Genomic DNA, 12,769 nt, shown 5'->3' with positions numbered 1-12,769 from the left:
ATTATTTAAAAAAAATGAATGTGCCCTCATAATCTTAAAGCAAAAACGTGAATATCCTTGACATGATCTCTCTTTACTTCCGTTCATATCATATGGCAGTCTGGGAAAAGATCTCAGTGATTAGCAAATAGCAACATGACCCAACTTCAAAAAATCCAATCAATTCTCGATGGGCAAAGGTTCAAAGAAGCATTTGAAAGTATGGCATAGTCTGTGCTGAATGCACTTCGTCTGGGTTCATGCAAGTTTCTGAAAGTTTGTTCGACTAGTGATTCTGTTGTGTAAAGCCCGATTTATAGTCGTGCGTAAGTTCTACGCCCTGTGCGTAGCTCTGCGTAGCCTGACGTGCGCCTCGCAAAAATTTTAACAGAGCGTCAGTTCTACGTGGACCGCAAACGCTGTGATTGGTCCACCAGAACCCCTCCCGTCAGGTAAAAAAACTGTGTCATAGGAATTTTTGTTTGCGATGGTGAAACAAAAGATGAAGAGTGATTTAGCTCAAACTGCAACAAAAGTCGCTGTTTATTTAATCCCATCATTGCTGGTCTTGCCATCATTGCTCAAATCATACACAACTTGCCAACCTTCTTCTTTGACCGTCGCACTGCTACTGTGGTTACACGCGTGGATACTGCCTACCAGCAGTCTACGCGTGTGTTTGCATGTCGACGCGGACGACAACGCAAAAGCATAAATGAAAACCAACGCGAAACCTACGCCAACGAGCCCTTAACGAGTGCTGGAAGTACAGTGGAAGTCCTTATATGGGCACTTCTCCCAGAACCAACCAACCAATAGCTGACACGAAATAAACATCACCAAAGAAGTTTGTTGTATACATGGATATCAGCTTACGTCAATCACTTGTCTTCCGCCATTTTGAGGACCTGAAGTGGTCACAAAAGAACTAGAAGCTATGCCTTCAATATGCTGTGAACATCAAAATCGCTATTTTAACAACACTAAGAAGGCTCAACACAACATGATATTTTGCTTGAAGTATCGCCTATGTCTCTACATGTGAACTCGAGCATTGAGAACATTGTTTGTGAACAGAGAGTTAACTAAAAAGAAGGTTTTGAACAACTGACTTTGGATAATTTGGCGCCGCTCGCCGCCTTCTTCCCAGTCAAGATGTATCAATCTCCAATTTCGACGTAAAGAGGGAGGAGAGTAAAGATTGATAGCTCCTAAATCATAGTTCCATAAAAATGCACGTATAAGTCGCAAGTGAAAAACAATATTGACCTTCTAGTTGAAAAAGGAGGCTCATATGAGATTCATTCATTCGCATTCGGAAATCGATTATTTACGTCTGGCAGAGATGACGAGCGGACATCATTACAGCCAAAGTCAGTTGTACAAAACCTTTCTTTTTAGTAAACTCTGTGTTCACAAACAATGTTCTCAATGCTTGCGTTCATGTGTAGAGATCCAGGTGATACTTCGAGCAAAGTTTCATGTTGTGTCGCGCCTTCTTATGTTGTAAAATTGTGGTAGTTCAGTAGCAGCGGACAGCGGCTGGAAGAACGCATCAGGGATCGAGAAGGCATCACACCCTAACCAAGATATATTTTTTTAAAGTAGCGTTTATTTTCCTGACAGTCGAGATGCGACATGTTGTCTTTCGTAGCCCTTTACTGTATCCGTAAGAATCATAGACAGTAAAAGATAAGAAATCCGTAAATCGTAACAAGGTAGCCAATGCTTGTCAATAGCCTACTGGTACTCTTTTTTTTTAGGTCCTCAAGATGGCGGCATGACGTAAAAGGTCACATGACTGAAATCCATCTATAGCTGATCTGTCTTTCATAAATCTGATAAAAGACTCTTTAGAATTATGAAGAATGCAAGACTACATATAGGTACTCACAAAAACAATGTGTGTTATGTGACCTTAAAATATAGAAAAAGCAAGCATTTATTTCATAAACTACATAAAATAAAATAAAAGAATTTGTGTGCTTTTTACTGAATGGTGTACATTTGTTTTTACATAACTTGACATGTCAAATGTTTGCGAACATCAAGGGCTTGTAAGGTTTGGTCCATTTAAATGTTAATGGATCTCAGAGTGACCCTCCACTGTGAACTTTTCTCCATACCAGAGAAAGACAGAAATCTGTCCTCAATAACTCACACACATTATCAGTTTAACTCCACGTCTGAGGCAGACGGACACAAAGAGATAGAGGAAAAGAACCAGAAAGACAATAGGAAACATATTGTTCCAGTCACACAACAGAAAACAGTCAAGCATGAAATTGAGGATTCAGATTGATTGATTCTCGGGATGAAATCTAGCGGATATTGTGATGAGAATGAAAACTTAGTTTTGTCTGACTGTCTGTCCGTGTTTCTCACAAGCTTTGACAAATGCACCCTAAAATTTTCAGCCCCTTTGGAAAAATGACATGAGAAACCCCTCGAGTTCCCTTTGAGTTTCAGATTCGACCATGTGAGCGTTAGTGTTTTAGATCCAAGTATTCCCCTGTAACCTGAAAGTTTAAAGTTGCAATGGAATTTAAATGAAAAACTACAATTTGTTTTGGAATATTGTGGTATTTTTTACCAAATGACTCAGCTGTGAGCTTCATTATAAAAAAATAATTGGCCCTCACAATCTTTCATCAAAAACGCAAATCTCCTCGAAACGATCTCTCTTAACTCCCAGTCATTTGGTGTGGCAGGTGGGCGGGGTTCGGGAAAAGATGACCCAACATGACCCAACTTTAAATGATCCAATCAATTCTCAATGGATGAATTCAAGTCCCGCTTTACCTATTTTCATTTCAGAAGCCGTTTCACTCGGATACATCACCACGGGTAAAATAAGACAATCACTTCTTCTGTTTCATGGGGACTTTAACCAATGAAATGTTTATACCCTGCTGAAAAAAACAGCATCAAACCAGCATGGATGGTCACCAGCATACCAGCACCAAAACACAACATATGCTGGTCTTGCTGGTATGATCAGCAAGGGATGCTGGTTTGGTGATGGTTTAGCTGGTGCTAATGCTGGTGCTGGTTTAGCCAGTGTTCACTAGAAAACCAGCACAAAAAACACAACATATGCTGGTCTTGCTGGTATGCTGTTTTTTCAGCAGGGTAGTTGGAGTCTAAAGATAATGTCACAACAATGTCTTTTGGTGAAGTGATTAGGGGAGAGTGGGGTAAAGTGAGACATTTTTTACATTTGCTCCCCTCTAAGCGAGCTAAAATGATATATCAGTCAAATTTACACATTTCCCATTAATTCAGGATGTTTCCTAGCTATGGAAATTACCAGAATGTATTCAGGACGAAGAGCAGTGAAAATATGATTGTTTTAAAAAAAGTGGTCTTGTGTCTCACTTTACCCCAGCTTAGGGGTAAACTGAGACAGACCAGAAAAATCAAGGGGGTAAAGTGAACCAGCTCGGGGTAAACTGATCCACTTACTTTTTACACTCTGAAACTACCATAACAGCACATATTGTAACAGATAAAATCCTGACAGCTAGCTTGACAACCACACATTCCAGAACTAATGTTGGACTAGTAAAAGAATCAAGGGGATTGGTCAATTAAGAACATTATTTTTCTAAACACTTGAAAGTACAGTAACTCTGAACCAAAATCAAATACAACATAACATAATTCAAAAGTTATATTTTTTGGCCAGTTTTTGCCTTTATTTAACAGTGAGTTTTGGAGAGGACAGGAAAGTACAGGGAGGAGAGAAGGGTATTGGATCGGCAAATGACCACGAGCCGGGAATCGAACTCCCAGAAAGTGTGAAAGCACCACATGTCGGAGCGCTGCCCACTGTAGACCATTGGCTCCGACAATTCAAATTTTTTTAATTAACATTCAAATGACATATAGAACCAGTTAGATTAGAACGCAGTCTGGGGGTCAGAACAAAGGACCCTTAGAGCCAGCTAGTGTCTGCGGGTCAGCGCAAAAGACAATCAGAACCATCTATCAATATTTCTATCCCTTGCAGCTGCTCTTACTGTGGGTTCACACCAGACATGAGTTCAACGATTTGTGCAAGTAGATTACATTCAAAGTTAATGCAAAGACACGATCAGACGCATCCTCGCCTGGGGCGATGCGAATGACGCCATATGAGCGGAGCATTTGCCGCGAAAACACGCACTATTCACCTCAAACATGTCTTCGCCCAAGTTGAAAATATTTATCTCGAACGAAAAATTTGCATGACACAATGTTAAATCCCGTGAGTAATCTAGAGTGAATAATGCTACGTACACACCAAATGCGGGGCAGTGCGTTACTTGATCTAGATAACTCGCAGGATTTAACATTGTGTAATGGAATTTTTCGCTCAAGTTGAATATTTTCAAATTGGGCGAAGACATGTTTGCGGCGAATAGCGCGTGTTTTCGTGGAAAACGCGCCACCCATATCACGTCATTCGCATCGCCACATGCGAGGACATGTCTGATTGCGTCTTTGCATTGACTTTGTATGTAATCTACTTGCGCAAATTGTTGAACTTGTGTCTGGTGTGAACCCACAGTACCATGATGCCTCGCGTTTGGTGTGTACATAGCATTAGAGAATTCTTTCCTTCCTTGACCTAAGCAGAAGCACTCTCCATCTCCTCAAGGGGTGTTTTTCCCCAGGCTGTCTTCCTGGTGTATTGACTAGGCATAATGGTTTTTCTGCAATGTTTATAACATTAAAAATAAAACATATGTAATGTAATATTACATTAAAATATGTTTTAGACTAAACTGAACTTGTGCCTCATGTCTCACTTTACCCCACATCATTTGTCTCACTTTACCCCACCACCACATTTTGGAAAAAAACTCTCTCTCTTGGAAATTCAGGCTAATCTTCAGCTAGCATCAACACAAGGTTTTATATGTTGGTAGTTCATAAACATGTGTGATATAAGTTTTTCTACCTGAATCAATTTGCTTTGACACAACAGTTGATTAAGTTGACAGCAAGAAAATTTACTTTTACAAGCAAAAAATATATTTTTGTGAAAAAAACATGTCAACCACAGCAGCATGAGGTCCTGTCCTTCATGGCCAAGGGGAAATTTGAGGGGCTTAAAAACATAATGGTCATAGGACCACAAATGTGTTCAGTTGCCTAGATACAGGGGGTGTCTCACTTTACCCGATGTCTCACTTTACCCCACTCTCCCCTACTATTAGCAAAACCTTGGTTTAACTATAGTGACCATTGTGTAACTATTATTGAAAACCATGGTTGTCAAATCAAGGGTTATTTTGTGGTTACTACAGTTTTAACTGTAGTAAAACCATGGTTCATTTTTGTAAGGGATGGGCTTTCACATGCAGAAAGCCCAGCCAACTCTATTGCAGATGAATCTGTTATTTTGGTTGTTATAAACCAGATTGTTTTGGGCTTATTGATTGAGCAAAGACTGATTAAAACTAGATTAGCCATATTTGTACCTTTATTAACCACAAAATACAATCTGGAGGCCATATAAAGATGGCATTACTGCCCTCTAGTGCTGCACAAAAGTAAATCTCTCTGTCTTTCACTTACACTCTTACTCACTGATTTACATTTTGACAACATTAGAAATAAGTTGAATTAATACATTAATAAGTTTCCTCTCATCAAATACTTCGACAGCAATATAGTTTCTGATATTGTCTGTACTAATATGTTTAACCTTTATGGCATAATATTAATCATTATTACAATTACGCGGTTAAAAAACATCTTTAAAAGCCTACATATGAACGAGAGGTGCGCATTAGAGCGCATCTAAAGCAGATAGTGATGTGCGCATGCGTGTAGGATGCTGATGCTGAGCGAGCGCCTCGCGCACAGATGATGGGCGTGTGAACGCGATCCTGGGTTAGTCTTCACTGGACACCCATGGTAAAACGGTGAGTTGCATTATATTTTTTTTTACTAAATTACATTTTTATGTGTTCGATGCAGACGGGTGTTGACAGAGGGGGGCGTTTTTGTAGGAACTTGAGATCTCTGCACCCAGATACCTTTAGACTGCTCGTGCAGATGTACTGAAATAACCAAACCGTGTGTTTAATTTAATGCATGAATAAATGAAACCATAATATAATTAAAATACAGAATCTATTGTGTAATGTGGTTAAATTGAATCAATGCAATGTTTGTATGGTTTGTGCTGTGTTAATAATGCATGCCACATAACAATAGACATTAAGGGTAAGGACTGCATCCATTATCATGTATTTGGCCTCAATAAACAAGTGCACAAATATTTAATAAAAATCATTGTTGAAATTAAAAAAAATTATATTGTAAACATCACAGTTATGTCTTGTGTGTGTGTGTGCTGTTGATCTCAGGTGCTCTGTTGTAATTGGTCTCATTGGATATAAATGTTCACTGCATGTCTACTGTGTATTGTGGTATGCAGGCCTCTTTCCTACCTGGAGGACTGTTTAAATTAATTAAGCGTGATACAATTGTGAATGTGAACTTGTTGGTAACTGTTGCATGGATGTCATAGCGTTTTGGTGAACTGTAAGGTCTGTGTGTAGTTTATGGGGTCTGAAAAGGTGGAAATGGGAAAACGGGCATCACAGGATGCTGGTAAAGTCATCCAAGCGCCAAAGACGCACCCCAAAGCACAGATGTCGGAAAAGGTGAACACGCAAACCCTCGGCTGGCTCAATGCTCCTCCGAACGCCTGCTGCTTCTGCTGGTGCTGTTGCTGCAGCTGCTCCTGGTGAGAACAGATTCAAATTTATTCATGGATTTAAACTCACTACTTATGAAAGATTTACCTTTTTAACTAATAACAGACTTCATAAAAGATTTACTTTTTTATAACAGATTCACCTGCAGTTTAAAAGTTTCATGGATGCTGAAGGCTACAAAAGTTTATAATACGCATGTAATCTATATTAAATGGTAACATACATTAACATTTTAAGGTTAGTCTTCTTAAATGCTGAAGGAATATTAACACATAAAATTATTTTTCATCCATGCATTGAATACAACAAAAGTTGCAATTCATTGCAATGGAGAATAATAGTGGAAAGCAAGATATTTGGTTAATAATAACTTACGTATGTGTTTGTAAAGCTATAGACAAGTGTCTACAGAAGACTCAAAACATTGCTAATCACTTTAATCGTATATGTGCACCTGTGTAAGTGTGTGGTGGGATTACCTGAGAGCACAGGTGAGGTCTTTTTGGAAAGTTCATTAAGTCTAAGCTCGTCAGGTCCCACATACAGTATCACTATCCCAGTGGAGCGTCTCCTGAGACATACATGCGCTCACAGTGGATCTTAATCCTGACCAAAAAACATGTTTTCCTATCATGTGCAGTCTGACGGTACACCCTGCCAAGGAGGAGAAGACTCTTACAACAAGCTCAGAAAAACAAGAGGAGGTCGAAACTGAGCCGAAGTGAGTTGTGTTGATTTAATATTATATCTTTCTCATACTGTAGGACAGGTTCACAACTTTTTCTGGCGCACAATAAGCTAAATATATTGTTTATCAGGCTTGCCATGTTTGTGCAACAAACACTGGTAACCCAGATATTGTCTTTACTTAAACACTCAAGTAAACATCACTTAATATTTTCTGTTTTGAAGCCAAAAAGTTTAGTTGATTTAACTTTTAAGTTTACAAAATCCATTAAACTAAAACATTCAAGTAAACTGAACTTAAAATTATTAGTTCATGTTGTGAGGAATAACCATAATCCTTTGCGCCTGAACATTTTGATTCTTTTCTGCTTTTTCACAGAATAAAAACTGATAAGAACGTTCACTACTCAAATATTTAATAAAATGTCTTAAAGGTTTAAGGTCTTATATTATTGCTGTTGTTTTGTTGTAAATTATAATTTTGTGAAGTCACCGTTCAGGTGATCAGTGTTTCCGTACATGAACCCTGTTCAGAACATTTTATTGTATTTCTCTCCACAGTACTGACAATGTATGTCAAAAACACATTTTTGTGTGTATTTCTGTGGAAAATCACGTTTATTCATTAATTTTGTGTTGTAATACCATTTATAACATCAAAAGTAATATAAAGTGATAAAAACTAAAGTTATAGGCTATGCAACAGGTTTCCTCACAAATTCCTAGCAATGTCAACTTATCCGCGTTAAGAGTGCAGGAATATTGGAAGAAATTAAAACATTAAGTCTATTCAACTTAAAATAGTTGTTAGAACAACTTATATGTTCAAGTAAACTTCACTTAAAGTTTTTAAGTAATCATTACTTAAATTTATAAGGCAACAAGTTACCTTCATTTTTTTAAGTAAACTCAACTTATCAGGGCTTAGCTCAATGTTAAAGAGACAGTTCACCGAAAAATACATCTTCTGTTATCATTTACTCATCATCAAGTTGTTTCAAATCTTTATAGATTTCTGCTGAACACAAATGAAGAGATTTTGAAATATATTAATAACCCAACAGATCTGGGGCGCCATTCACATTCATAGTAAAAATTTTCCTACTATTCCATAGTCAATGGTGCCCCAGATCAGCTTTGAAACAAACTAGTTTGGACAGATTTAAATTTTTATTGAACTCTCCCTTTAAATAAAACTCCATACCAAAAATAATATTGTTTTACTTTTATCCCTTTTATGTATTTTCATGTTCTTATTTAATTTGTTGGCCTACAGTATTAAAACAATATATGCGTTTACAAACCAACAAAATGCAAAACGTTTTTAGTACAGACAATCTGTAGACTTGGCAACCCTTTCTGAAAACAATAGGGTGGTTTCCCAGACAGGGTTTAGATAAATCCAGGACTAGGTCTTTTAATTTTAGGACATTTTAGAAGTTTTCACAAACAAACCTTACAAAAAACAATACTGGTGACAAACTTGAGACAAAACAATGGCACTGATAGATGTTAAGATATGTCAGTACAAGGTATTTTGAAATTAAGGAGCTCAAACATCCATTTTAGTCTAGGACTAGGATAAGCCCTGTCTGGGAAACTGCCCCTAAATGTTCCAAACTTGTTTTCTTTGATAATAATAATAATAATAATGTTTTTGTTGATTATGTGGCATTTCTAAAATACACATTTTAATGCATTACTATTTCACATACTTAAAGCCCTTAGGAAAAACCACCTAACAAGATTTATAAATAACTATTGTGGACACATAATGGAAAAACACTTACCATTCAATGTGCATCAATTAAAGCAATACCCCAAAACCCCCTCAACAGTGTTTGCAAAATCACTGTAACGCATAACCTCTTAAGGTGGATTGGTAGTTACATTAATTAACATTAACTTGGGTGATAAATTAATTTTCAAAATAGTTATTCATTAACTTTAGACCAGAGTTGTGTTTGCCAAGAAACCGATTTTTATCGGGGTTTTACATGCAGCGACTAAACAACCATCACACAATCAAAACTTTATTCAAATTTAGCGCTGTTTTTCTGCAGGCCTGCGCTCACACTAGAGGAGGCGCAGTCTTGGGGCGAATCGTTTGAGAAGCTGATCAAGAGCACAGAAGGTCGTGCACACTTCCAACAATTCCTAAAGATTGAGTTTAGTGAAGAAAACCTGCTGTTCTGGCTCGCCTGCGAGGAGTTAAAGAAAGAGACCAACAGAACGGTCGTTGAACAGGCCGTGAAACGGATATATGAGGACTACGTCTCTGTATTGTCACCTAAAGAGGTATATATGCTGATTTATAACCTGACTCGATTGTACAGTTTGCTCAAACTCAGTTGGAAATGAAAAAATACAATGCATACCAGTAATAGAGAGTGCAGAGCAAAAATAAAAGTTATTGATGAAAAATGAATGATTGATGATGTGTGCGTCTTATCATGTAGGTGAGTCTGGACTCTCGTGTGCGTGAACTGATCAACAAGAACATGCAGGAAGCCAGCTCGTGTACGTTTGACGACGCACAGCTACAGATCTACACGCTCATGCAGCGAGACTCGTACCCACGATACATGAACTCCAGCGCCTACGCAGACCTCCTAAAGAGCCTTCAACAACCTAATGAATCTTAACACACATGCACATGAGATTGGAAAACAGGCTTAAAGGATCTAAATACAAGTTAAAGCTACATTACCACAGAAAACCATTCTGATTGAAAATGTGGTTACAGGAATCTAATGTGGGTCCTTTATACCAAATCATAAATCAAACTGAAGTTTTTCACTATTTCAAAAGTTGTCGCATTTTTCTTAGTTCAACTTTCTTTCTCAAATGAAAATATCTGAGATCTCTGCCTGTACTGTGGTGATGCACTTACAATGGCAGAACCGTGACTGTGCCTTGCCTAAAACGCTATGACAGAAAATTCATACAGGTGTCATGAAACACTGGTGCTGTCAATTGTTAAGACCACTAAAAGATTTCTTGTGAAATGATTAACAGATCTCACACCACACTAAGACTGAAACTCTGTAGTGACGCATCTTATATGTTTATGAACTGCATGCATGTTTTAAATGCAGTGATCGCAGCAGATACACTTTATGTATACCAGATACAACTGTACAAATAGATTTAAGTAACAATAAAGCACAAATCATTGAACAAATCAATAAATAACATTGTTACAAGTTAATGGCTTGTGTGGACTGATCTAATTCATATCTGGCAATAAATATTTAATTCGAGTGAAATTCGCATGACACAAAGGAACGGGGTGCTTCACGATTTGGGGATGCTTCACCATTATGCTACGTACACACCAAACGTGAAGCCTCACATTCCTCGCTCTAGATTACTTGCTGTATTTAACTTTGTGTCATGCGAATATTTCGCCTGAGTTGAATATTTTCAACTTGTGCAAAGATGCAAATAGCACATGTTTTCGCAAGAAATTCACATCATTCGCATCGCCATGCCTGAGTTTGCGTATATTTGTGTCTTTTTTTATTGACTTTGTATTAGGGATGCTTAACAATTAATCGCGATTAATCGTTAGCAGAATAAAAGTTTTTGTTTACATCATATATGTGTGTGAACTGTGTATAATAACTTTGTATAAATAAATGTACACACATGCATGTATATGTTTTAGAAATGTTTACATGTGTATATACATTTGTATATTTATGTATAATTTATATTATATATAAATACTTAATATATACATTTTTTTTCTTAAAATTATACATGAATGTGTTCATATTTATATATATACATACATATTTATTATACACAGTTTACACACATATGTGATGTAAACAAAAACTTTTATTCTGCTAACGATTAATCACGATTAATTGTTTAGCATCCCTACTTTGTATGTAATCTGCTCACGCAAATCGTTGAAAAAAAAACCCTAAAAAATGCACCTAAAAAAGAGTGGCAAAAGAGCTCCCTATTTTAGCATGACTGTCGCACGGCTACATTCAAAATAACGTATTATGCTACGTACACACCAAATGTGAAGCCTCACATTCCTCGCTCTAGATTACTTGCTGTATTTAACTTTGTGTCATGTGAATTTTTCGCTTGAGTTGAACATTTTTAACTTGCGCGAAGATGCATTTGAGGTGAATAGCGCATGTTTTCTCATCAATAGATCGCCGCACACGAGTTTGTGGTTTGTATCTATTTGACGTATTTCTATTAACTTTGTATGTAATCTACCTGCCTGAAAAAAAAGAGCGCCAATAAAGGTCTCTATTTGAGCAGGATTGTCACGCAGCTACACTTAAAATAACGTATTATGCTACATACACACCAAACGCAAAGCATTGCGTTTCTTGCTCTAGATTAATCACGGGATTGCTGTATTTAACTTTGTGTCATGCGAATTTTTCACTTAGTTGAATATTTTTAACTTGCGCGATGACACGTTTTAGTCAAATAGGGTTTTGCGTCATTTGCATTTTTCGCTTGAGTTGAACATTTTGATTGCGCCGTTTTCCCTCCTACTCAACGCGGCATTCTGAAAAGGCCGCCGTGCCTGAAAAAAAGAGCGCCAAAAAAGGTCTCTATTTGAGCAGGATTGTCACGCAGCTACACTTAAAATAACGTATTATGCTACATACACACCAAACGCAAAGCATCGCATTTCTTGCTCTAGATTAATGACAGGATTTAACTTTGTGTCATGTGATTTTTTCACTTAGTTGAATATTTTTACCTTGCACGATGACACGTTTAAGGCAAATAGTGTTTTCGCTGCAAACAAAGCGCCCGTCACGTCATTTGCATTTTTCGCTTGAGTTGAAAATTTTTAACTTGCGTGAAGATGCGTTTGAGGTGAATAGCACGTGTTTTCTCATCAATAGATCGCTGCACACGAGTTTGTGGTTTGTGTCTATTTGACGTCTTTTCATTGACTTTGTTTGTAATCTACTCGAGCAAATTGTTGAATTCACGTTTGGTGTTTATGCCCCATCAGGTAGAAAACGCGATTGCGCTGTTTTCCCTCCTACTCAACGCGGCATTCTAAAAAGGCCACCGTGCCTGAAAAAAAAAGAGCGTCAAAAAAGGTCTCTATTTGAGCAGGATTGTCGCGCAGCTACACTTAAAATAACGTATTATGCTACATACACACCAAACGCAAAGCATCACGTTTCTTGCTCTAGATTAATCACGGGATTTAACTTTGTGTCATGTGAATTTTTCACTTAGTTGAATATTTTTAACTTGCGCAATGACACGTTTAAGGCAAATGCAAACGCAGCGCCCATCGCGTCATTTGCATCAGCCCGTGTGATTTTAGGTCTCTTCATGTCTTTCCATTGACTTTATATGTAATCTACTCGCACAAATCATTGAAT

General features: G+C 37.5%; 1 protein-coding gene across 1 annotated transcript; it reads left to right on the top strand.

Annotated features, from left to right (window-relative positions):
• Positions 1–5,609: 5,609 nt before the first annotated feature.
• LOC135743691 (regulator of G-protein signaling rgs-2) lies at positions 5,610–10,934 on the top strand. Its single transcript, XM_065261465.2, has 5 exons — positions 5,610–5,894; positions 6,537–6,724; positions 7,336–7,416; positions 9,446–9,680; positions 9,842–10,934. Exons 2-5 carry the CDS (start codon positions 6,540–6,542, stop codon positions 10,025–10,027), a joined length of 687 nt encoding a protein of 228 aa, XP_065117537.1. The 5' UTR covers positions 5,610–5,894; positions 6,537–6,539; the 3' UTR covers positions 10,028–10,934.
• Positions 10,935–12,769: the final 1,835 nt, after the last annotated feature.

This window comes from Paramisgurnus dabryanus, chromosome 2, assembly GCF_030506205.2.
Source record: "Paramisgurnus dabryanus chromosome 2, PD_genome_1.1, whole genome shotgun sequence".
Classification (NCBI taxonomy): Eukaryota; Metazoa; Chordata; class Actinopteri; order Cypriniformes; family Cobitidae; genus Paramisgurnus; species Paramisgurnus dabryanus.
This window is presented reverse-complemented; position numbering and strand designations above follow the sequence as displayed.